Genomic DNA, 27,360 nt, shown 5'->3' with positions numbered 1-27,360 from the left:
ACACCCGCATCCCCATCCCAGTCTTAATTCTCCATACATTTGGCCCTCCATTTCTTCAGGTCCATTGTCTGCAGATTCAACCAACCATGGATTAAAAGTATGTGAAAAAAACTGTGGCTGAACTAAGCATGTGTCTGAACTAAGCCCTTTGTTGTAGTATTCCCTAGGGAATATAACAATTATTTATATAGCATTTACATTGTCTTAGGTATTATAACTAATATGGAGATGATTTAAAATATACAAGAGGATGTGAATAGCTTGTATACAAATACTATGCCATTTTCAAAGGAACTTGAGTGTCTGTGGATTTTGGTATTTGTGGAGTTTCCTGGAACCACTCTCTTGTAGGTACTGAAAAATCACGTCTAGCAATGTACAATAGGAACATGGAATAATGAGTACTATTTATAGTAGTTCCAAAGGAATACTTTGGTATAAATACAACATACATGTACACTTGATCTGTATGCTGGAATCTAAAGGGTACTGAAGGAAATCAAAACAGACCTAAATGTAGAAGTATACTATGTTCATATAAAAACTGTCAGTCCTTCCCAATTTGATTTATAGATTTAATACAGTTCCGATAAAAACTCTAGCAGTATATGGGCACAGGGAATCTGACATCAAAATTTAGATGGAAATGTAAAGAAATTAGAATATTTAAAAATTTTGGAAATGAAGAATAAAAAAGGATTATACTTTGTGATTTTATATAGAGTAATTTATAGGAAGTACTGCACTGTGAAGGGGTACAGAAGTATTCTCCCCTGCCCTCCCCTCTTTTGACTCCTTTCTATATTTGGGGGCATAGGACCGAGTACTAAACAACAAAACATGGTTGTCAGTCAAGTATGTCATTTCTAGAGAATCATATGTAGATGTATTCTCATCCAGAAAAGAAAATAAAAATGATTTGAAAGAAAAAAAATAAGTTCTTGTAGACTCCCTGTTCTATTCTCATACTACATAGCACCTCTACCCTGCCTCCAAGGATGACAGGGCATTGTATTCTTTATTTCACAGATTTTCAAGTCCCTCCACATTGGTCACTTGAATATATATAGTCTATGAAGCACCTACCATATGTTCTGCTCACCTGTCATAGAGAGCTGGTCAGCATCTATTCTTCATAATGGGGCTTACATGGCAAGGGTTGACAATAGTTACCTCTAATGGGTAGTATAATGAGATTATACTATCATAATTTATAAAAAGCCATTATAATTTTAAAATATTTGAGCCTCTCTCCAGTTATCAGTCATGAATAAAACAAGTTTGGTAGAAAGGTAGCTAGGTAGGTCCTTCTTGTGCAAAAAAAGAAAAGAAACCTGCTTTTCCATTTCTCCTATGATCTGTAGTTTCTGCTGATCCAATATGAGATTTTAGACAATGACAATCTTTAAAAAAGAAATTATATTTACATTTTACATTTTCCTCTTTTTAAGAAGAATTTATTATCCTTTTTATAACTTAGGGACTATATACCAGATAGACTTGATTCTTTTACACACTGTTCACATTTATATTGAGATCTCTTCTCCCCTTCTTGGATTTTTAAATTTTATTTATACTTCTGTATATCTTCAAGAACTCTTTTAAGGAAAGGTTTGCAAATTGATATGCTTTAGATCTGAAATGTCCTCCAAAAATCTCATGTTAAAAGGTGGGGCTTGGCCAAAGGACACTTGTCCCTGGCTCTTCCTTGCCTCTCCACTTCCTGGCTTCCATGGCACGAGCAGCTATCCTCCACCATGACCTTCCACTGTGCCTTTCCTGATGTGGAGCTGCCAACCATGAACTGAACCCTGTAAGCCAAAATAAACTTCTTCTCCTTCAAGTTACAAGTGTCAGGTATTGTGTCCTAATAATGGGAAAGTACCTAAATCAGAAATTTTAATCTGTTTTAATTAAAATTAAATCTCTCCTGTTTGATTTTCTTTCATGACCACAGTGGCTCTTATTTCAGTCACTGTCTCATTAGTTCTATTCTCTCTTCTCTCTGCTTCTGTAGTTGCTATTATGTGGGCTCTATTATCCCATTTACTCCTCTACATTTGTCCACCTTCTATTTTCTCTCTCCTCATTTTGATATCACTCATTTTTCTCTATGTTCCAGGAGAATTTCCTGAGCTCATCCTCTACTTCCCCTATTCTGCTTCCAATGGTATCCTATTTGTGAGGCTCATCTTCTACAGAGGTGTCAGTCTAGTATAGTCAGGTTTTTCATCTCTCTCCAACTTTTCCTAAACTCAGATTTTTCCTTCCTTCTTTCTGGGTGCCGAGTCTAGCATCATGATTAGAGTGCTTTTTTAAAATTCTTGTTAACATGAAGCAGAACTTTCCTAAAGTTTTGTTGCTATCTTGCAGTACTTGTTCCCATTGATCTCTCCTTCTGACCTGCATGTCTCAGACCTAATGATCATCCTTAGAAATGGAGACCTGGGCTTGCCAACATCATAATTAATATAAATAGGGGCTCAAATTAGGCAGGGTCCCATTTGACACAGAAGAAATTATTCTTTATTTTAAATTTATTTTATTTGAAATATTACTTTATTTATGCTTCTAGTACAGAAAGCCACAAGTTTATAGGAGACAGGGAAGAGGTGGAAAAGAGGAAAGGCCTGGCAGTACTGTTCTCCCTGCTCTTCAGTCTACCAGCCTTCCTAAACTGGCAGGCCCTCTGTGCAAAACTCAGGTCTGTGAACTGTAAATAAATCTTCTGCTTTGCTTCCTGCAGGATTGCCCGGATGATCCGTCAAGAAAGAGGCAATGCCCTGCTGGTTGGAGTGGGAGGCACTGGAAAGCAGTCTCTTACGAGACTTGCAGCTCATATATGTGGCTACAAATGTTTGCAAATTGAACTCACTCGGGGATATAATTATGATACTTTTCATGAGGACCTGAGGAAATTGTACAAAATGGCTGGTATAGAGGACAGAAATATGGTTTTCCTTTTCACAGACACCCAGGTACGTAAACACTCCAAGTGTAAGAACAGGAAACAGGAATATCACAGATCAGCCTGTGCTTTGAAGTTTGTAGGATGAAGTTCAGAGGATCGTCGCTTCTGATAACATTTCCTGCACCTTGTAAAAGGCTTTTATAATACACTTTTCTTTATTTTACCAAGTTTCCGCCTTTAAATTCTAAGTAATTATGATCAAAAGTTAAAGAGAAAAAGTTTAACTGTTCGTTGGGGGAAAGGACAAAGGAAGCAGAAGGTAATAAATTCTTTCTTTAGAAGTGCATATAAGAAAATGATTACCTAAATAAAATCCATTAGGGAAATATGCTTTATCCAAAAAAAGGAAAAAATAAGGACTGTTTCAGGCCAAATTAACTTTATATCTACAATGTCCCATTTAATTGGTCTTGAATTCTATGGTATAGGATTTTCAACACTGATTACACTCAAGAATTTTCACTTTAGGGAAAACAACTTTCAAAAAATGAACCAAGGAATTAAAAAGTGACAGATTTGATGCATAAATGTTTTTAAATTCTTTTTAATTTTTAAAATACTGAAAGCAGGATTAATTTGCAAAACAATTGATCATATATTAGGCCTAAATAAATTTTTCATTAAATTTTAGAAACTATAATCTTTACTAATAACATTCTTTTCCCATTTCTTTAATCAAGGGAGAAATTAATGATGTGGCTCAGGACTTTAAAATATTCATATAAAGATCAATAAAATCAAAATCTTGGGCCAGGGATTTAGCTCAGTGTTTCCATCACCTGCCTCAAAGCAAAAGGTCCCGAGTTCGATCCCCGGTACCAAAATAAATAAATAAATAAAAATTTTAAAAATTAAAAAAATAAAATCAAAATCTCTACTTGGAGAATAGGAACAATAGAATTCACATAAATAAACTCTGAATTTGAATAAAAAATTAGAAACAACAAAAAATTGTTTATTTAAAAGTTTAAGGAAAAAAGATCACAAGGAACCATCAAGACAAGAACAGGAAACTATGAGATAAAAGAAGAAATAACAAAAATTCAGACCAAAAAACCTAGTATTTGTTCTGAGGGAAAACTAACAGACATAAATATGGCAAGTTCAAATGAGGAAAAACAAAAAATTACAAATGAAGAAAATAGAAGATATCTTGTCATAAAATTCCAATCTCTATATAACCAAAAAGTTAACTGAAACAAAATTATAAATGATAAATTATTTTCAAGTATTTACATCAATTATGAAACAAAATCTTTATTTCACAGTGTATAAATTTGCCATTTATATTTAAAAGAACGACCCAAATATATAAATGATTACAAAGTTTGAGCAGGTTTTTTAATGGGAAAAAAATAAATGGGATAACATTTGCCCTTGCTAAAAAGTAAAGATATGCAAATTAAATTCTCCCAAAGCAAACATTTATACTTTCTAGGTTAACAAAATAAATGTTAAAAGTTATTGAAGTCATATTTGAATTGAAATATTAAAATCTTCAAAAATAGAGAAATAGTAAAGATAGAGAAAAAATAGAGAAATGGTAAAATCTTCAAAATCCAGAAAATATCCATGTACTTTAATTGCTAATCTCACTCTTGAGAATTATTTCCAAGAAAATGACCCATCTGGAGAGAAAAGCTATAGGCATAAAAATGTTTTAATAATTTAAACAAGTCTACAAACCATCTATGTTAATGTTAATGTATGACGTGGTGACTCCATGGTACGTCTGCTCCTGTATTTATGGTTAAAATATGCTTAATACTCTACAAAAATGTAGATTAATATTTATAATAACACAGTAACTGAAAGGAGCAGAACATAAAACATTTGCACAGATGACTTGAACCAGGTAAAATATGGATGCCTTTTAAGAGACAAAACAGGAAGGAAAAGTGAAAAATCAATATACGTGCTGTGCTAGAATTTTAGGATTCCATCTAATTTTTAAAATTATCATTTCTTAAAGATGAAATTAACTCAGTAATTTTTAAATCAATATTTGCTTTATAATTTACATGTAGTAAATATAAAATGATTGAGTTAACAGTGATCACTCCGCTTTCTTCTGCAGATAGTAGTGGAAGAGTTCCTAGAAGATATAAACAATATCCTGAATTCAGGTGAAGTGCCTAATTTATTTGAAAAAGATGAACTGGAGCAGATTTTAGCAGCCACCAGGCCAAAAGCAAAAGAATTCGGAATTTCTGAGGGAAATAGAGATGAGGTAACACATGCCAGGATGTTTTTCTAAAGAAAAACTTGTCTTGGTCTTTCATTCAACAATCTGCAAATCCCCTTAAGAGGTTCATGAATACAAAAATTCTCAATATTTTTTCACCACCTTCTTCAACTTTTTGCTTATTCTTTCTCTTACCTTTTCTGGACCACCTTTTTTGGACCAAATGTCTTCCACTGCTAGGTAGAGGGCCTCCAATAGAAAGGCAGGGATCTTCAGTATGAGAAGGGGCACGCTTAACCTTAGTAACAACTTACTCACTTATGTTTCAACTTATTCACTGCCATCAGTTGTGAACTACAGAAGAGAGAAGGTGTGTTTTAAAGTGTACTATAAATCATTGATCACAAGCAATGCATTAACATGAAATTTTGCAATTTCACTGGAGTTGTGCAACCACGCTGCTTCAGATTTCAGCTCAAGAATACACAGAAGATGAAACTTGGATCTATGGTTATGATCTTGAGACCACAGTTCAGAGTTCTCAGTGGAAATCACTCAGTTCTCATGCAGAAAAAAAGCAGATCATTCAAGATGTAACAAGATGATGTTGATTGTGTTTTTTTACCTTGATGGAATTATGCCAGCTGATTTTGTACCCAGGAACACTACAGTGAACTCTGAATATTATACAGGCTTATTAGAGTGTTTCAGAAATGATATGGCAGAAAATGGCCTGAGAACTGGCCAGTTTCATCCTGCATCATGACAATGTTCCGCGTTACACATTGCTTCATGACACTGTGACCTCATTCACTTTAGTCACCAGATTTGGCACCATGCAACTTCTGGCTTTTCACCAAAGTCAAAATGACCTCGAAAGGTAAACGTTTTTAATTACTTCCAGACATCAGACACAGCCATGAGAGCACAACTAAAACTACATGCAAAAGAAGACTTGTAAAGGGCAAAGGGGAGGGGGAAGTGAGAGGGGTAGGGGAAAGGAAAGAAGGGAATGGAATTAATATGAGAAAATGAAAAGATGGAAACAAAGTCTTTGTAAATAGGGAGGGATGGAGGGGTTAAAGGGAGGGCAGGAGAATGGAGAAAAAAATAAGAACTAAGATAGTATGTAAATGTGCATATCTCCAATGATGAATGTCATTATATTGTATACCTAAAATGTACCAATAAAAGGATATAAAAAAAATCAAAATAAAAAGAAAAGAAGATTTGCAGAACTTCTTCAGAAAGTGACAAGAATTATAGGATAAGTGTGTTCAGAGTAAGGGAGAACATTGTGAAGGTGATTCATGGCGATGTGTCTTTTAATGTAATAATTTTTAATTTACATATTAATCATATCTTTTGATTATACTATGTACAGCCAGCAAGTATACTTAAGCTAATGTAAGAGGGGGTACAGAATCATCGTGAAGGCCAAAGATCAAGATACCAGACTGAACTTTTGGAACGAATGTAAAGCACACACTGTGGAGGTCAATGGTCAAGTGCTGCTGCCTCTGCCACAGCCTTTTCTGTAGAACCAGGAAGCTGCTCCTCATACCAGGAAGCAGCTCAGGACCACACCCAAAGTAATAGCTTCAGGACCGTGCCATTTCTGCCAGGATCTGCACCTGCGAAATGGATGCTGGCACCCTGCCTCTCTCTCCCAGCTTTCTTTTGCCCCAAAGCCAAACCTGGTCTGAGTATCTCTCTCCACTTTATTCAAGGGGTCTCCTCAAATACACTGAAGAGAAGGACCTAAGTCACACCCAGAATCCTAATTGCAATGGAGTCTGCAAAATGTTTTTAATCTTTCCAGACCACTTGAGAGAAAGGAATTGGAATGAATGTTCGACAAGGCAATTCATATGTCTACTATGCTAACATTTTTTTTATTTGATAGTAGTAGCCTCAAATGCATTGTCAACACTAATTTTCATTGTTGCTTCATCCTGTTTTTAACTGAAAAATATCTTTGTTTTCTTGGTCAGGTGTTTCAGTACTTTATCAGCAGAGTCCGACAGAAGCTGCACATCGTCCTCTGCATGAGCCCAGTCGGGGAGGCCTTCCGGTCCCGATGCCGGATGTTCCCCTCCCTGGTGAACTGCTGCACCATTGACTGGTTTGTCCAGGTTGGTGGTTTCCTCAATACTTCTGTGAGAAGCTGGCCTTGCTTAATTTAAAGATGTACGAGATTGTCTGGAAATCATTCACAATACTTTAATTAACTTTAAAAGCTGCTAGGAAATTACTCCTACTAGGATAAGAGTGCCTACCATAGAACAAAGGCAAAACAGAATTTATAAAGGAATAGGAGAACTTTGAATTCAGCAATGTAGTTGTTATCAGGGACCATGACAAGAGCTGTTGCAGCAGATGGTGATGGAGAGGGTTCGAGAGAAAAGGGAAAAGAGTCAGAGATGAGTATAAGCTTAAGAATTTTGCCCAAATGAAAGCAGAGCAATGGGGATAAGAGCTAGCAGGGCATGTGAGATCAAGAGAGAGGTATTTTTAAGTGGGAAAAATAAGCAGCATGTGTGTACATGCTGATGAAAATCATCCTAAAAAGAGAAATACATTGATCCAGCATGCAGCACTAGGTGTTGGAGGACCAATGTCCCTAAGAAAACAGTCAAGGATGGAATCAAGTCATTGGTGTGAGGACCCAACCGACCTGAGTAGGGAGTATGGACAGCTTACCCCTGAAAGGAAGGATGGCAGAGATGCAGAATGGAAGTGGGAGAGAGGCCAAGCTCACTGAAGTTCTATTTGCATTGCTTCTACTTTTTTATTGATGTGAGAAGCAAAGTCATCAGCTGAGAATTAAGAGGAAAGTGGAAGTGTTAGCAGTCTGAGCTAGTAAAATGGATGTGAAATACTCGGGAGGATACAAAAGTGACATATAAGAAAGTATAGAAACATTTCTGGACTGCATTGAAGAGTTAGCTGTTGTATATTTAAAGCAAGGACTATCTGCAGGACTGTGTGCTTTCGTCAGCTGCACAATAGCATCTGACTAGGGTTCTGGTGAGCTCAAAGGATCAAGAGAGGAGTGAAGAAGTTGAGGTGTGTTCAGGACAAAGGTTACAATGATGGACCCCCTTTTACAACAGTGTAAAAAATACAGTGAGATCGCAAGGTTCTCATAATATATATGATTCCATTCATGAGATTCTATAGACACCCAATCATTCATTCATTCGGTCAACACATATTTTTGAACAACTTCTGTGCGCTTGACATTTTGCTAGAGACCTGGGGCCCCCCTCTAATGGACAGGGAAAGGAGTTCATTTCCTTAACCACCATTACTCATTACTAGGATTAGGAGTTATCTAGCTGAAAAGAGGGATCAGACAAGGAAAAGTTCCAAAGAAATAGTTTTCTTAATTGTTAAACTACATGTTATTAAAATGACCAACAGATTTTCCAGATTGCTTCTTGATTTACAGTGGCCCAGAGAAGCACTTCTTTCTGTGTCAAAGACATTTTTCTCAACTGTCGAAGCTGCCAGTGAAGAACTCAAAGAGAAGCTTTCCCTCATGTGCGTCAATGTCCACCTGAGTGTCTCCCAAATGGCAGACCGCTATTACGCCGAGCTCCGCAGGCGGTACTACACGACACCCACTTCCTACCTAGAGCTCATCAACCTCTACCTGTCTATGCTGGCTGAGAAAAGGAAGCAGTTAGTTTCAGTAAGTTCAGTGTTGTCACCTTTTAAAACATGCTATTTACTTAACCCCAAAGCTTTTAGGAATGAGTAGAAGATCTGTATACCTGTTTTACTTTCCAGAGCCGTCTTCATCCTGACCCGTTTCCTTAGCAACCTACTATTTGCCCACAAAAGGGTCCCATGCTGTCGCTCCAAGGGCTCCCTCTTCCTGGTTACTTACATCGTCCTTTTAACATTTATATAATGGTATGAAGAGCAATACATAACAGTTGAATGATGTGGATATTGCAATAGCATCAAAGTTAAGCAAAGACCTAGTCATCTCGGCCATATTTAACAGAGAGGAAAACTTTTTGTTAACCCATAAGACAGGGTTTTAGTGCTGTAACATATGCCATGGTCCTCACTCAGACCATGAATTTTGGTGCTGGCCACACTACATGCAACCTAAGCTCTGCCTTTTGCAGTGTACCCTTGAGAATGGTACATAATTTCTGTAAACTTAGCAGAAAAAAAAGTATAAACATATCTATACTTTTAAAGGATTATTAAGAAATTTTATTGTAGTGTGGCACCACAGTGTGCCAACCTACCTAGCTACTTAAATCTAACCTGGCATGCATAGATCCAGCAAGCCCATCTATAGTACAACTAAACTGTAATTTTATTGTAAAATTCTCGTAGATGTAAAATTAAATTGAATATTTATCCTGTCCATTTTGTTTTGCAATAATCTTACCACTTATTTTTCTACCATGTATTTCAATTGCCTGTTTAGTGAAAAATAAAGAAACCTATAATTTTGGGCTTATTTTTAGCTTATTTTCTCATTAAAGACCCCACAATAAAATGTGCTGCATGCAGCCATACCTCAGGCACCAGTATCAAGAATGCTTGGCTGCTGCTTCACCCAAATGAAACAATCTTTGATCTCTGTCACTTTGAAATGCCAGTGTCAGCAACAGATTTCTTTTGTTTCTCACAATAAAATAAAAACAACCACCCCAAAAAAGTATCTATACTTATCTCAGATTGTTGTAGAATTCAAATAATGAAATCTTTGGACTACATAAGATATTCAAAATACAGTGGCTGCCATCATCATTATCTTCATGCTATTACCATGACCTAAAATTTTCAGCATGTTAAACAGTAAAAGTGGAAACATTTACCATTTAGATATTCAGAATGTTTTTCAGAAAATTTTACCTCATAAAATGCATGCCTTGTATCATAACTTAGGAGATATATTTTAAACCTACCAATTTGAACCAACCTTTCTGACTCCCCTTCAAAAAGCAGTTCTTTTCAGTTATCTCTTCTACCATATATGCTTGTCCAGAGTTTTCACCCTGGGAAGTAGAATTCAGATCCACCATACAAATCAGATGCCCAGGACCTGGTCTCCTAAGCTGTCAGCCTGGCTGATGTGCCTAGTGTAAACAAACTCCCAGAGCTGTGGCCTCCAGGGATTCCTGTCTGAACTTGCCCCTCACTCACTCAACATGTCACGTGGGGAACAAAAATAATACAGTATGGGCCGAGGATTTAGTTCAGTGTTTCCGGCGCCTGCACAAGGTCCCAAGTTCGATCCCCAGTACCAAAAATAATAATAATACAGTGTGAGCCTCAGTGAGCCACAGTCCAGTGGTGCCCTACAGCTGTAGCCAGGGGCATGGATCCAAATGCATCCCAGTGCACAGCATGGCTATTTCCTAAAGTTCTCTTCTGAAGATTTCCCAACTCGCAGCACTTTCACAACTTGAAGCATTACTCACTGATATACTATTTCTATAGGTATAAAGTTTAGTATATAGAGTAATAAATACCAGTAAACTTGTACTTTACAATGCTCATTAAAATACAATTTTTTGTTGCCATTTAGGCACGAGATCGGGTGAAGAATGGTCTCACCAAGCTATTAGAAACAAACATATTAGTAGATAAAATGAAATTAGAACTTTCAGCTTTAGAACCTGTGCTCTTAATAAAATCACAAGATGTTGAAGCTTTGATGGAAAAATTAGCAGTGGATCAAGAAAGTGCTGATCAGGTATGCTGCATTACCTGATGGAGGTGAGAAGGCTCTGTCCAGCAGTTGACCGCTCACAAAAAATGCTATATATGCATATTCCAATTCTCCAAAGTGAACATTGCTATTCTGTATTACAAATGTGCACTAATGTAATGATGACACTGTGATAGATTTGGCAAGACTGTTGTTCTTAGCAATGTAGCGATGTTTTTAAATAGTAAACAATCTCCCTGTATTAAATCAGCCTGGCTCTGTCCTAGAGGAGGGTGCAGCTCAGTAAGTGAGACAAAAGCACTGTGAAAGGAGCACCACCTCCCACAGCAGGTATTCTTCTCTTAAGAAAGAACTGCTTGCTATAATAATTTTATCTCTGTAATGCTGGCAACTATGGTGTGAGATGGACAAGTAGCATTAAATGTAATCTAGCTAATTCCCTTTCATCATTGGTCTTACCCAAAGGGCAAATACAAATCATTATTGCTAGCTTTATTTTAAAACATTCAAATTCAAATATAGTTGAGTACCCTTTATCTGAAATACTTGGGACTAGATTGTCTTGGATTTTGGATTTTTCCAGATTTTAGAATATTTACATATCCAGAGTGAGATATCTGTGGGCTGGGATCCAAATCTACACACAAAATTCATTTATGTAAAAATGAAAGTCGTTTCATACAATATTTTCAGTGTGCCTGTGTTTTGACTGTGACTTGTTACATACTTGAGGTCAGGTGGGGCAATTTCCATTCTGGCATCATGTTGGCACTCAAAAAGTTTTAGATTTTGGAGCATTTCAAATTTCAGGGTTTTGGACTGGAAGCCTAATCCATAATGAGCCCACTCAAATAGTCGTGTTTCAATGGTTAGGTCCGCAATGTTGTGCAAGAAGAAGAAGCAATAGCAAAAGTGAAAGCTGAAGAAACCCAAGCAATAGCTGATGATGCTCAAAGAGATCTTGAAGAAGCTCTACCCGCACTTGAAGCTGCCAATAAGGCCCTGGATTCTTTAGATAAAGCAGATATATCTGAAATCAGAGTTTTTACAAAGCCACCAGATTTGGTTATGACTGTAATGGAAGCAATCTCCATTCTCTTAAATGCCAAGTGAGTAACTCAGAATCATATCTTACTAGAATACCTGGTGGAATTTCTTTACTCTTGCCCCCCATTTTCATATAGTTTGTTCATTCTCTTCCACAGTCTCTCATTAATTTGATCAGTCATTCAACAAATTGACTCAACAAGAATTTTTTTCAGCATCTATTTTGTGCTTGATCATGGAAGATGAAAAGTTTTTCCTTACATGATGCAGACCCCTTAGTGGGGAGGTACAAGCACTTTTTCAGGAGCATTATCTCAGGTGGAGGGTGGGACTGTGGAGAGACTCCAGGGACCTGAAATGCTCATGGAATGGGACAGAGCTGGATCTGGGTAGAAGAGCAGAGACAAAATCATAAAAGATCTTATAGGTATGCACCAAGCAGTTCCAATTTCATCTTGAAGACATATAATTTTCAAACTTTCTCAAGCAATATAACTCCTTTTCAATAAGAAATATGCTATAATGAACTTTTCTGTTTAAAACTGAGCAAAGCCCCATACTACCCCACCACCCATATACATCCCGAGTGACCCTCAGGCGGGCACCAAAGTACAGGCCAGGGTCCTCTGCAGGGCACAGATAGAACGCCCATGAGCAGAGGGAACTGAGAGCCATTAACTTTTTACCCAATCATATTTTTATCATGGAAAGATCAATGTGGCAAAAGTTCCAAAACTAAGAGAAAGGCCAGTTAGAAGCTTATTTTTTGTGATGTCCCAGTAGGAGATTTTTTAAGGGTCAAAACTAAGGCAAATGAGTTAAAATGTGAGAGCCTAGGGCATTTCTGAAATGAAATAATTGTTCCTATAATACCTTACATTCTACAGCCCTACTATTTTATAATTCTTTCTTTGCCAAATCTGGGTTGCATGGCACCTTAGTCATCCAGTTACCTTCCTCCTTGTGAATTAATTGTGGTGCACATAACTACCAATTCTGGGATTATTGTACTGAGATTAAAAGTCCCTGCCTAGAGGCAACCCACTTTCTGGTTCCCCTTCTGTCTCTCTTAGGCAGAAGCTTTCTTTCTCCCAATAAATTTTTCCTACTTTAAAAAAAAAAGAAAAAGTCCCTGCCTATTGGAATAATATGGTGTTCTCAGAAAAATACATCTTTCTTTTACATTACTTGATTACAGTGTTATGAACTTATCACATCTGTCTTTCAGGCCTGATTGGCCAACAGCAAAGCAACTTCTTGGTGACTCTAACTTCTTAAGAAGGCTTTTAGAATATGATAAGGAAAATATAAAGCCTCAGATACTGGCGAAGCTTCAGAAGTATATTAATAATCCTGATTTTGTGCCTGAAAAAGTAGAGAAAGTATCCAAAGCATGTAAATCCATGTGCATGTGGGTAAGAGCAATGGATTTGTACTCTCGAGTACTCAAAGAAGTCGAACCAAAGAGACAAAAACTCCGGGCAGCACAGGTATGTTATTTATACTGTGATGTTTAATAGAATTAAAGGCCATGATTGTCAGTCATTCGAGCTGGCTATATAATGAAATGCCACTGTGATCCTATGACATGGTTTTTGAAAATTAGCTTTTCTTTTAAACAATAACTGGCAGTGGTTTTTTTCATAAATTTCCAATAAAATCAGCCTTTTTCCAGCATAAAAGGAAAATGAGTCTTTAGTATATTCATCTTGAAAAAAAGGGAAATATGGGTATGTATTTCTGAGGTGCCTGCTGCCTCTAGCATACAACAGTCTATCCTGTATTTCCTTTTGCTAAATATTCCCACACCTGAGATCATGTGAGGTTTTTAGAGCCACAGTTGGATGTAAGGTCCTTACTCTTGTCAAGAAAAACAAAGAATGATCATTTAGTTAAGCAAAGAACACCATAGCCCCCCCCCAAAAAAAAACTCCATAGATATAAAGCAGGGATAAATAAAATTTTTTTAGAATGTGAAGATAATAAATATTTTAATTATTGTGAGCTATCTGATATCTGTTCTTTAAGGACTCAACTCTGTCATTATCCCACAAAAAACACCCACTAACAATAAAAAAATGAATAAACATGGCTATGTTTCAATGTAACTTTATTTCAAAATTCCACACAGGTATCATGAACATCACAGAATATTCCTCTTTTAATTTTTTCCAATCAATGCAAAATGTTAAAAAAAATTCTTAATCCACAGATCATAACAAAACCAAGCAAGCTAGATGTGGTCCTCAGAATATAGTTACCACACCCCTGAGACAGAACTCATTAGGAAAATTCATTTTTCCCTATTGCATGGATATTTTGTTTGTCTCATAATTTAAAATAATAATCTATTGTGGTAACCAATTCATCTCAGATACATAGTACATCTATTTCTCTGTTCCTTTTATAATTTATTTTGATGAGCTTTTTGTTTTTATTTTTGGTTTTTGGTTTGGTTTTTTTTGCTTCTGCTTTTATATTTTTCCCAAGTTTATAAATGTTTCAACTTTCTATAACTATCAGAGTCTTTTTTGGACATGTAAAAGAGAACATAAGTCCTATTTTGTTTAAAAAACCAATTCTAATAAGTGGGAAAATCCAGGCTTCTTATTTTTTCAATATTTCCCTGATTTGATTAGGCTGAACTTGATATTACAATGGCTACCCTGAGAGAAAAGCAAGCATTACTAAAACAAGTGGAAGATCAAATACAAGCCTTACAAGATGAATATGACAAAGGTGTAAATGAAAAAGAAAGTCTGGGTAAGTGATTCATAAAATTTACACTCAGCAAGAAGTGTCTGTTTTTCAAAAGTAGGATGACTTTTCAGGCATTCAAATCTTATCCTCTACTTGACATATGGGAAATATTTCTATTGCTCTTCTATTAGCCTTCTCTAGTATTGAATGAGAAGCACTGCAGGTATTATATACATGCAACATTCTTTATCTGAACAAGGCGTGTTGGAGCATGTTACAGATGAATTTGATCTAGAAAATAAATATACAGGGGCATAGAGAGCACTATCTTCAGCCAAAGTAATGTAGCATCAGAGTGCTGAGGACAAGCCTTCCAAGCCACCATACCACTGCCACCAGCACTGAGGAGCAGAGCCACCCCCAGTGCTAAAGAGTTGAGCCCTGCAGGCACCATCAGTACATACCCCACCCCCACCCCACCTCACCCCCAGTGAAATGAGAAGACACATGAACAAATCTCAAAACCAGACTTTCAGACACCTAAAGCAACCACAAAGGGAAAGAAGATGGAACAGTCTCATACTCAACCACCTGGACTACCTGAATTGGCAACAAAAGACCATCTGGAAAAAGTGAAATCAGAAATAATTTCTCACATAATAGCAGACATTGTGCTCATAGTGCAAGACATGATTAATAAATCTGGAGAGGACACAGATAAAAAAAATAGAGGAGCTGAAGAACATGATGGAATCCCAATGTAGGAAACAAATGGAATCTATAAAACAGATGCAAATAGATTTCCAGGAGATTAAAAACTCCACTGAAAGTTTATGCAGCAGAATGAGCCAGTGTGAGGACAGAATTTCAGATGTAGAAGATAAGATTGGAATTAGTTACCAGAAAAAGCCAACCTTATCAGAAAAAGGAAAGAAAAGGCCAAAATCCATGCAATTAGGAATGAAAAGCAGCAGAAATCCACAGGATCATCAATACCTACTTTGAGAACCTATATGCCAATAAGATGGAAAACACAGAAGAAATGGACAGATTCCTAGATACATATGAATTACCAAAGTTGAACAAAGAAGACCTAAAAATTCTAAACAACCCAATATCAATGAAATTGAAAACATAATTAAAATCTTACCAACTAAGAAAAGCCCAGGTCCTAATGGCTTTGCTGCCAAATTCTACAAGACATTTAGAGAGGAACTACTGCCACTACACTTTAAACTCTTCAATGGAATTGAAAGGGACACAATACTCCTGAATTCATCCCTGGAAGCAAGCATCACCTTGATCCTCAAAGCAGAGAAAGATTCAACCGAAAAAGAGAACTACAAGCCAATCTCACTAATGAACATAGATGCAAAAATCCTTAATAAGATGCTGGCAAATAGAATGCAGAAGATCATCAAGAAGATCATACACCCTCATCAAGTGGGATTCATCCCAGGGATGCAGAGATGGTTCAACATATGCAAATCAATCAATGTAATACACTGTATCAGCAGAGGCAAGGACAAAAACCACATGATTATCTCCATAGATGCAGAAAAAGCATTTGAAAAAATCCAACACACATTTATGATAATAACCCTACAAAAAATTGGAATAGATGGTCTCTACCTCAAACTGATAAAAGCCATCTATGAAAAACCAACAGCCAGTATCATACTAAATCGTCAAAAACTGAAATCCTTCACACTAAAATCAGGAACAAGACAAGGATGTCCATTATCACCACTCTTGTTCAATATAGTTATGGAAACATTAGCCACAGCAGTTAGACAAGAGAAAGAAATAAAAGAAATAAAGATAAGAAATTAAGAAGTCAAATTGTCATTATTTGTAGATAACATGATACTCTATATCAAAGACCCCAAGAACTCCATCAAAAGTCTTCTAAACTTAGTAACCAAATTCAGCAGAGTAGCTGGATACAAGGTCAACACACAAAGTCAACAGCTTTCCTCTACACAAACAACAGACTCACTGAGACAGAAATTGGGCAAACAATTCCTTTCACAATAGCATCCAAGAAACTGAAAGGCCTAGGAATCAACCTAACAAAAGAAATCAAAGACCTCTTCTCTGAAAACCATAGCACTCTGAAAAGAGAGATTGAAGATGATGTCAGAAAATGGACAGACATCCCCTGCTCCTGGGTAGGAAGGATTAATGTAGTGAACATGGCCATACTTCCAAAACTGCTATGTAGATTTAATGCAATTCCAATTGAGATCCCAGCAGCATACTTCATGGACCTTGAGGAAACAATCCAAAAATTCACTTGGAACAAGAAACCTAGAATAGCAAAAGCAATTCTAGATAACAGAGACATGGCAGGGGGTATCACAAGCCCCAACTTGAAACTATACTATAAAGCTACTGTGATAAAAACAGTATGGTACTGGCAAAGAAACAGACCTGAGGACCAGTGGAACAGAATAGAAGATGCAGAAACAACTCCAGACACACTCAACCACCTCATCTTCAACAAAGGAGCCAAATACCCTCACTGGAGGAAAGATAGCCTCTTTAATAAATGGTGCTGAAATATTTGGGTTTCAACTTGCCAAAGAGTAAAGCTAGACCTATATCTCTCACCATGCACTAAACTAAAATCAAAATGGATTAAAGATCTAAATATTAAAACATAAAGACTGAACTGGCTGGAACAGAGGTTAGATAGAACTCTTGAAGATATTGGTGTAGGAAAAGACTTTATGAACAAAACCTCAGTTGCCTGTGAACTAGCACAAACAATTAATAAGTGGGATCACTTCTTATTAAAAAGCTTCTGCACAGCAAGAGAAACCACCAGCAATGTGAAGAGACAACCCACAATGTGAGAAAAAATTTTCACCTGCTCTTCCTCAGACAAAGGTCTACTATCTAAAATCTACAAAGAAAGATAAAAAATCAGACCCTCCAATTTAAAGACCAAATTCAAAAATGGGCATCTGAAATGAACAGACGTTTCTCAGACAGAGAAGTAAAAGCAGCAAATAAACATAAGAAAAAATGTTCAACGTCACTGGTAATTCAAGAGAAGCAGATGAAAACAATGCTGAGATTCCACCTCACCCCAGAAAGAATGGCTGCTATCAAGAAACCAACCAATAACAAATGTTGGAGGGGCTGTGGGGAAAGAGGAACCCTGCTCCATTGCAGGTGGAAGTGAAGACTGGTGCAACCACTGTGGAAATCAGTATGGAGATACCTCAAAGAACGAGGACTAGAAGTCCCATTTGTCCCAGCTATCTCCCCAAAGAATTAAAAGAATCATACCACAGAGATATATGTGCACCCATGTTCATAGCAGCACAGTTTGTGATAGCTAAAACTTGGAAACAGCCCAATTGCCCATCAACTGGAGACTGGATAAAGAAAATGTGGGTTTTTTCTAAAACAGAGTACTACTCAGCCATAAAAAATGAGAAATTAAGAGACATTTATAGCTAAATGGATGCACATTGAGGCGATACTCTTAAGTGAAATAAATAGGACACACGTGTAAATACCAAATAGTTTCTCTAGTGTGAGAAACTGAAATTGTAAATAAGGACTAAAAGGTATTATAGACAATGTGAAATAGGAAGAAACGGGGCAAAGTGGAAGGGGAAGTGGAAGCAGTAGGGGAAAGGAAAGAAGGGAATGGAATTAATATGAGAAAATGTAAAAAAGGAAACAAAGTCTTTGTAAATAGGAAGGGATGGAGGGGTTGAAGGGAGAGCAGGGGAGTGGGGAAATAATAAGAACCAAGAGATTATGTAAAAGTGCCAGTTTCCAAAGATGAATGTCATTATATTGTACACCTAAAATGTACCAATAAAATTAATTTTTTTTAAAAAGTAATGTAGCATCAAAAAAAGTTCTTGGGGCTGGGTATGGTGCTGGATGTCTGTAATCTCAACACTCTGGGAAGCTGAAGCAAGAGGATTGCAAGTACAACTCAGTCTGGGCAATTTAATAAGACCCTTTTCAAAAATTTTTTTAAAAATTAAAATTAAGGATGGGGACTGAAACTCAGTGTAAAGACCCTGGGTTCAATATTCAGTACCAAAAAGGTTGGCGGGGGGGGGGGGGGGAGTCAGGCTCATGCCTATAATTCTAGCATTTGAGAGGCCAAGCTGGAGGATTAGAAGGTTCAAGGCCCACCCATGCAATTTAGCAAGATCTTGTTTCAAAATAAAAAACAAACTAATTAATTTTTTTAATTACAAAAGAAAGAGCTCTTATCACAGAAGAGGCAAATTTAGCCTTGGTTGTGGAATGGAAAATAGTATGAATTGGTGTGAGGTTTCAGAGAGATATATTGATATCATTAGTTAAGCATTAGTTAAGCTAATTCTGCTACAAACAAAAACTGGTGGATAAACTTTTAGGAAAATTCTTAATAACCTGACTTGATGTTGTTAAAATGATGTAGCAAAGACTATGGCCCTGACGAAAGCGCGCCTGATGCGTGCTGGAAAGTTGACAGCCGCACTGGGAGATGAGCAAGTTCGGTGGGAAGAAAGCATCCAGAAATTCGAGGAGGAGATCTCCAACATCATTGGAAATGTGTTCATAGCTGCGGCCTGCGTGGCTTATTACGGAGCTTTCACGGCCCAGTACAGGCAATTGGTGAGTAACCGTGCTTCCAGGGAGAGTGGGAGGAAGCACCTGCGACTCGGACGGTTTCATTTTCCTGCGTGCAGGTGGAGGCTGCCCACTACAGTGGTTCACCAGGGAGAAAATTAGTACGCATACTTAGAGAATTACATAATGATACATTAATTAAAATTGTGTGTCACTTGTACGTAATTACATATAAATGTATGTATTACATTATTGTATATAGATATATTACATATAATTATATTTATTATAATCACGTTATAAGTTGTATATCATAGAATTATCCACAGTATTATATTCGCCAAGGCCTCTACCTCTCCCATAGGCCAGTGGTGGTCTATTCCTAGGATTCCTTTAATACCCACCTCCCTTTCCTTCTCCACCTGAGAAAGCTTTTCCTCACTTACAGCCCGAGAACCAGGGAGAAGGAAAAGAGACCCTGAGCCCCTGCCCTTAGAGTCCACAGTGACATGAAGAGTCCTGTGGATGACACTTGCTGCAGTGATGAGAGCTGGGAAATGAGAAGCAGCAGGACACAGGATGAATCTGTGGTTTATTGGGCTTTTATGTTTCTAAAAAAAAAAAATGAAACCTCTCATTTATCAGAAAAATAAAAGTCCCATCTACGTACAATTTCCAGGAAACTAAATTATTGGGAAGGATTTTGGAGTCATTTTATGAAATGTCTCCCTACAGAACATTTTGCTCTCCTCTTGAGTTATAAAACCTGGTATAAGATTCATCAGAGTCCACAGGAGCTCAGGGGTCACCTGTGCCTTGCTGCTCCCTGGGGCCAGTGGTGGCTTTGAGACAGAAAGTGTTTTGTTGTGCGCCACTCATTGCAGGAGGTAGGAAGCTAGTGTCCCTCCCCTCCCACTGCCATGCCTCCATCTACAGATTGCTGGTGGCACCTCTGTCATTGTGACAACCCCAGACTTCTCCACATGCTTCCAGACTCTCCTAAGAGGGGCAACACATACCTGGTTGAAAATCCCTGTGACAACCTAGTCATTTACACATGAGAAAACTGAAGTCAAGACAGAAAGAGTGACCTGCTCAAAGTCATAGTTTTTGGTATAGTTCTAGCACCATGTCTCCTAGCTGTAAGTTCACTTCTTGTGTCCCTTGCTCTGAAGCCAGGGTGCCTGAGGAGACTGGTAGGGCCTGGGTTTGCAGCCAATGGCTTCCTCCTGTCCAACATATTTTGCAACTATCCCCATTTACTGAGTGTTCCTGAGTCTTTGCATGCAAACTCTGCTCCTTGTACAGCTTATAGAGTGTTGGATCGAGTACTGCCAGCAACTGGAGGTACCAATCAACCCTTCCTTCAGTCTCATTAACATTCTCGGAGATCCCTATGAAATACAGCAGTGGAACACAGATGGACTGCCCCGGGACACGATCTCAACAGAAAATGGCATTCTGGTTACTCAGGGGAGGCGGTGGCCTTTGATGATTGATCCCCAAGACCAGGTGTGTAACAAATGCTTCAGATAAATAGCAACAATTAACTCTGCTCAGTATTGATCTATTCATAATTATAAAAGTGGACTTTAACATACTTGTATGACCATGGAGATTTAGACTCAGATTAGAAGCTTTTTTATCTGAGTCCCTCATTGTATGGATTTAGCAAGTAAGAAAGGAAACGTTTACATGCTCTCCATACTTGAATTTGACTGATTTTGTTTGGGGGGGGACCATTATTAGTTTTTCCTTTTCTGTGGTGGTAGAAATTCATTCCAACATAGTTCGTATTCCTAAAAAGTCTAAGGAGTCAGAATACAGTCAAGGTATGATAGAAATGAGGGCAAACCTGCCTGGAATTTACAGAATCCCATTGCCTGGCTCCCTGAGTCCACAGATCAGATAGTATAAAACAGAGATTAGCAAGGGGAGCCCTTATGAAAGCCAGGGAGACAAACCTGAATACCTTAAGTATGACTTTGCCCTAGATGGCTTTTTTCTGCATTTATTGTAAATTTAAACCAAATGAAGAATGCCAAACATTGGGCTTTTTAAGGTGTTTTTACTGAGTAGAAATTTTCGTCTGCCTCCATTCTGTTTCTACATTGAACAAAATGTCTAAACTTTTTTTAAAACTTTCACTTCCTAGCCCTTTAATATGCTGTAAGACAAATGCCCTGCTCTGTGATTTCTCATGCAGGCAAATCGTTGGATAAGGAACAAGGAAAGCAAAAATGGTTTAAAGATCATTAAGCTTACGGATAGTAATTTCTTACGAACACTTGAAAATTCCATCCGACTGGGTTTACCTGTCCTACTGGAAGAGGTTTGCTTTTCACTTTCTTTTCTAATGTTAGTTCTTAACTTTCAGATCATACCTAGTGTTTTTAGTGTCACACAGGCCATGTCTGTGTCATGCCAAAAACACTAGTCAATTTCATTTTCAAATTAAACCAGTTGGTTTTTGCTTCCTAAGTAGTACATTCTCACATGAGGAGGAATCTGTTAATTAAACAAATTTTTCACTTTCTGAATTGTTTTGTTGCTAAGAGAGATAGCCCCTGCTTTCAGACACCACTGACTCGCAGGACCAATTGTGGGCCTTAAAGGTTAGAGAATTCAAAGTAGTAGTGCACTAATGGTGTAAAGCCATAAAACATTCCTGCTGGTACAGACATTATTTTCTTCAAAGGTCAAAATTAGATCAAGTACTGACAGATAAAAATGTGTTTACAGGTCAGACGCAGAAAGTTAAATACACATGGTTTCTTTTATGTGGGAAACCTAAAATATAAATAAATGAGTAAAACAAAAGAGAATGGTAGGAAACAAAATGGCCTGACTTTTTGGAAATGGAGAAAGGACATTAGAAGGTGGGGAGATAAGAGAGAAAAGAGTAAAGAAATCAGAGATCAATGTATGCTATAAACATGTACCAGTTCCCCAAATGAACGTAACTATTATGCATTGCAAAATACATACACTAATTTTTAAAATAACACTTGTTTAAAGAATGAACTTGTGCCATAACATGAGCTAAAAAAATTTTTATTAAGTTTATTGGTACATTTTAGGCATACAATACAGTTACATTCATCATTGGGATCTTGTACCTATTTATTTGTCCCATTTATTTGTCCTATTTATTTCACTTAAGAGTATGGCTTCAATAGGACACACATGTGTAAATATCAGATAGTTTCTTTGGTGTGAAAAACTAAAAGTGTACATAAGAATCAAAATGTATAATTGATATTGTGAAATAGGAAGAAAATGTTTAAAGGAATAGGGGAAGTGGGAGGTGAAGGGGAAAGGAAAGAAGGGGAAAGAAAAATTATGAGAAAAGGAAAAGCATGGAAGCCAAGTCTTTGTAAATAGGGAAGGGTGGAGAGAGTGAAGGGAGGGCAGGGGAAGGGGAAAAAATAAGAACCAAGATACGTCATGTAAAGGTACAAGATCCCAATGATGAATGTAACTGTATTGCATACCTAAAATGTACCAATAAACTTAATGGAAAAAAAAAGAGTATGGCCTCAATCTTTATGGCTGAGCAGTACTCCATTTTATTTTTAAAATCACATCTTGGGCCGGGGATTTAGCTCAGTGGTTCCACCGCCTGCCTCGCAAGAACAAGTTCCTGAGTTTGATCCCCAGTACCAAAAATAAAAAAACTTTAAAAATCACATCTTCTTTATCCAGTTTACAGTTGATGGGCAATTGGGCTATTTCCAAGTTTTAGCTATTATAAACTGTGCCACTATAAACATGGGTGCACATATATCACTGTGGTATGATTCTTTTAATTCTTTTGAGAAGATACCCAGCAGAAGAATAGCTGGGTCAAATGGGACTTCTAATCCTAATTTTTGAGGTATCTTCATATTGATTTCCCCAGTGGTTGCACCAGTCTGCACTCCCACCAACAATGGAGAAGGGTTCCTTTCTCCCCACAACCCCACCAGCATTTGTTATTGGTTGATTTCTTGATAGCAGTCATTCTTTCTGGGGTGAGGTGGAATCTCAACATTGCTTTCATCTGCATCTCTCAAATGACCAGTGATGCTGAACCTTTTTTCATATGTTTATTTGCTGCTTTTACTTCTCTGTCTGAGAAATGTCTGTTCATTTCAGATGCCCATTTTTGGATTGAGTCTTTATATTTGGGGGGGTCTGGTTTTTTTTGAGTTCTTTATATATTCTAGATAGTACACCTTTGTCTGAGGAACAGCTGGTAAAAATTTTTTCCCACATTGTAGGTTGTCTCTTAGCAACATGAGCTAAAATTAATAATATCAACAAGAATGAAAATTGAGATAAAGGAACTGGAGGGAGGAGGGGATCAAAAAAATAGAAACAAGCTGCAATATGTGCATGTAACCTTTCCCAAGATGATTGTAAACTGCATGTACTGCAAGCATGTACTATTAAAATAAAATTTAAAAAATAAAAAACTCCCCAAGTGAAAAAATAAAAAGAATGAACTTGTATTTAAAAAGAGTCAGAGGGGCATTGTTGTTGAGTCCTGATGCTCCTTTTTTCAGAAATCACTCCTAGAATGGACTTTCTTCACATTATTCCCTTGATCAACAAACATTTGGAAACAAATGACAAACAATGCAGAAGGGCTTCCTGTCCTCAGTAGCTTAAAATCTAGTTGGAGACAAAGACAGTAAACAGAGAAAGAGAGACTAAGTGAAAGGGGGAGGAAGAGATCATGTGATAAGGGCTTGGAAGGAATAAGCGGGGTGCAGAGATAGCCACCAAGAGGAGGGATAGGAGCCGAACTTCACTGGGCAGCTGGAGGAGGTGTGGTTAAGCTGTGACCTCTGAGGACATTTAGCCATGTGAAGAGTTCAGCAAGAAGGGCTTCTCAGGCAAAGGAAACCGAATGTAAAACAGCCATGGGCAATGCATGCACTGCAAACATGTACTAATAAAAAAAATTTTTAAACCCATGGACACAGAAGACATTGGTTAATGACTGTTTATTTCACTAATTTATCATTCTGTTTTTATAAGAGAAGAAAGCATGAGCATAAGCATGGACTGTGAGCCATTTAACCATGCCTAAAAAGATCTCTGCATCGGCAGAAATGTCCAGTGTCCTGGGGCAGCTTAGCTATTGCCCTTGTGTGGTGACTAGGAATCATAATTACTCTGCTAGAATTCAGTAGCATTTGCTGAGTGTCCACTGCATCCAAGACTTGGCTCTCAGCATTTTGACCCATTAACCTTCACTTCAGCTTTATAAGGTAGTCACTATTATTATCCCTTTTTTCTAATAAGGAAAATGAGGCATAAAAATGTTCAACTATCTGAGCACCCTTACCTGCCTAGAAAATCCACAGCAAGTACCATACTCCCCACACGAACTACACAGAGCACAAGAGGCCCCAGTGCAGCTGAGTGTGGCTTTGACCAACATGGAAGATGCTGTAATGGATCCCAGGTGCTCCCTTCAAGCCCTGACACCGTAGGAAAGAGGTCTCCAGAGATCTTTGACACAGTTATGCCAGTCCCAAGCTGGCTTCTCAGACCCAAGTTTACTGTGTGACCCAAGAGGTTCCAAGAGGCTTTCCTCTTTCATGGCAGTTGACAGAGGTCTTCTGTAATGTTCTGTGTGTCCACCAATGGGCAGAGAGCCTTTGAACTGGGAATCAGGACCCCGCCCAGGCTGGGCCTTCGCTGCAATCTGGGACCTGGGGTCATTAGCATCACCCACCTGGCTGCTTTCTACATTGGCTAGTTTAGTCTATCTCAGTCAGCATTTACTAATGAAACAACTTCAGAAACACCCAATTATACCATGGGGAAGAGTAAATTCCCTGTCTGGTACCTGACAAGGATGTTCCTATGGGGACTGTAAGCAGTGATGCAGACCCAAGTTTTAACCAACATTCATATTAGCTTTGAGGGAGCAAAAATGTGACTGCCATGTAGAACGGGGGCCCACAAATTTTTTCTGTAAGGAGAGGCATAATAAGCATTTTAGTTTTTGTAGTCCTCATGCAGTTTTGGTTTCAATGCTTTTTGTTTGTTTCTACAGTCATTTAAAATGGTAAAAACTGTTCTTAGCTCAAAAGTCATGCAAAAACAAGCCACAGGGGCTCCTATTTGATGTAGGCCTCCTGTAGTTAGGATGTAGTTTGCCAGTCCCTGACAGAATAATCCTAAAATGGACATATTTCACTTGTCTGGGGACTGCTGAGATGTTAGTCACCCTAGAGTGACTTAATACACCCCGCCTCTTTTCTTAGTTGTCATGGGCATGAATAGTATGTGAGACTAGCCTAAATGTACTCTCAGCCTGGAGGAGCTTTTATTTCCTTAGACTGTAGATAAAAGAATCACAGGAAACATACACTGTTAGTGTGAGAGCATTAATAAATATAAGAGCACTGAAAAAATACTCAAAGTACAATTTGAAACCCGTTAAGAAATTGTGACAAGTTGATGCCATCCATGTTAATTGTGCGGTTTTTTGTTTTGGTTTGGTTTTTTTCATTATTTTGTTTTGTTTCCATTTTTAAGCTCAAGGAAACTTTGGATCCAGCTCTAGAACCTGTTCTTTTGAAACAAATTTTCATCAGCGGTGGACGAGTACTCATTCACCTTGGAGATTCAGACATTGATTATGACAAAAACTTCAGGTTCTATATGACAACCAAAATGTCAAATCCCCACTACCTGCCTGAGGTATGGGCTGCACTCTGAAATTCTGAGCCTCACTGGATTATTATGTGTGATGAGTCTCTAAAGTTTGGTAGCGTCCCCCTGTATAGAACAACTAATGGGCTTCTTCTATCTTGCCTCTTTCCTCCCCAACACTTCTTTCTGTGGTTCTCCTCTGGCTTCATTTCTGAGTCCTGATTCTGATTCCAACCATCTTCTCCTTACCTCTAGTTGAAACTCAAGACGGTGTTCACTACTCAGTCCCTAGGGTGACCCTGCCTCCCAGCACCACGTGCCTTTGGTCTCCCTCAGGGGCCACCCTCTAAACATAGCTGCCGCTCCCTGCTCCCTTCTAATCCTTCTCCTCCCTTCTTCAGCAAAGACTAATTTTTGCCCCTGTATTGTGACTGATGAATGAATCAGGGCTTAACTAAGAGTCCATGACATTGGGGGCCCATGGCATACACCCACAAATAAAATGGTCACCTACTTGAAAACTCTGGTGACTGACAACATTAGAGAATCATAAGCCAGTGGCTCTACTTAGAGATCAAGGGGGGAGGGTTGGCAGCATCTTGTCCTTTTCTTCCACTCTTAGACTCCTTGAGGGAAGCTATGTGAGCCCTACTTCCATGTACACCCCTGAGCCATGACAGGGTCCAGAAGATCCCCTGTCCTCAAGCCGCAGTGCTGAAGGCAGTTACAGTGGAGGCAAAGACAGCTGTGACTTCTTTCTGTGCACCACAGGCTCTGCCTGGCCCCTCTGTGTATGTGGGGAGATGGGGGTTAGCTGTAGACACATCTTTGAGCCCTGCAGGGCTTCTTAGGGCAGGGACTTCACATCAGACCCCCTCTTCCAAAAATCCTTGAATACATCATTCCAAATAGTGTCACTTTTGCTTTAGATACTGAATTTCTCAAAGCCATCTGTCTTCCCTGGATTGTGTTCAGGTCAAATGAAATTGACACCTTTCTTGGCGGATGTGTGGAAACATCATTAAAATCCTATGTCAAGGTTTTCCTTGACAGACCTCAAAGGGTTTAATTACCCAGCCAGTGCTGGGCTCGTGTCAGAGCTTTAAAAGTGACCAGTGTTGGGCCAGGGATTTAGCTCAGTGATTCCAGCGCCTGCCTTGCAAGCACAAGTTCCCGAGTTCGATCCCTGGTACCAAAAAAAAATAAAATAAAATAAAATAAAAGTGACCAGTGTGCCAGTGTACAGTCTTTGATTTCTCATTCATTTAACTTATAAGAGTCCTGAACCAAGACTCATAACTCTGTGACCATGAGTAAACTATTCCATCTCCAAGATCCTCAAGTCAGTCAGCTCTAAACTGGAGATAAAGCCAACACCAGGGATTTGTGACACAAAACACTCTTAAATTTATTGGGTTTTGCTATTGCTTTATTCAAGTGATATCAGAATATTAGTAAAATTTTCTATATAAAATTTATGATGAGATTAAATATGTAAAATTCTATTTA

At 38.0% G+C, this 27,360-nt stretch overlaps 1 protein-coding gene across 6 annotated transcripts in view; it reads left to right on the top strand.

The window, feature by feature from the left end:
• The window catches only part of Dnah6 (dynein axonemal heavy chain 6), a 243,015-nt gene that overhangs the window by 163,776 nt on the left and 51,879 nt on the right, over nucleotides 1–27,360 (top strand). For all 6 annotated transcript variants that reach the window (XM_087204323.1, XM_087204324.1, XM_087204322.1 and 3 more), the window contains 12 exons: nucleotides 2,747–2,978; nucleotides 5,049–5,201; nucleotides 7,151–7,291; nucleotides 8,611–8,853; nucleotides 10,717–10,884; nucleotides 11,734–11,969; nucleotides 13,136–13,397; nucleotides 14,547–14,670; nucleotides 19,046–19,242; nucleotides 20,506–20,709; nucleotides 21,404–21,529; nucleotides 25,735–25,899. In XM_087204323.1, coding sequence (XP_087060449.1) covers nucleotides 2,747–2,978; nucleotides 5,049–5,201; nucleotides 7,151–7,291; nucleotides 8,611–8,853; nucleotides 10,717–10,884; nucleotides 11,734–11,969; nucleotides 13,136–13,397; nucleotides 14,547–14,670; nucleotides 19,046–19,242; nucleotides 20,506–20,709; nucleotides 21,404–21,529; nucleotides 25,735–25,899 — 2,251 coding nt within the window. The remainder of the gene's footprint in view (nucleotides 1–2,746; nucleotides 2,979–5,048; nucleotides 5,202–7,150; nucleotides 7,292–8,610; nucleotides 8,854–10,716; nucleotides 10,885–11,733; nucleotides 11,970–13,135; nucleotides 13,398–14,546; nucleotides 14,671–19,045; nucleotides 19,243–20,505; nucleotides 20,710–21,403; nucleotides 21,530–25,734; nucleotides 25,900–27,360) is intronic.

This window comes from Heterocephalus glaber, unplaced genomic scaffold (assembly GCF_053883595.1).
Source record: "Heterocephalus glaber isolate CG9 unplaced genomic scaffold, H.glaber_assembly_v1.0 deba00000470, whole genome shotgun sequence".
NCBI classification, from domain to species: domain Eukaryota; kingdom Metazoa; phylum Chordata; class Mammalia; order Rodentia; family Bathyergidae; genus Heterocephalus; species Heterocephalus glaber.
The sequence above is the reverse complement of the archived record's forward strand: the minus strand, read 5'-3'. Positions and strand labels throughout refer to the sequence as shown.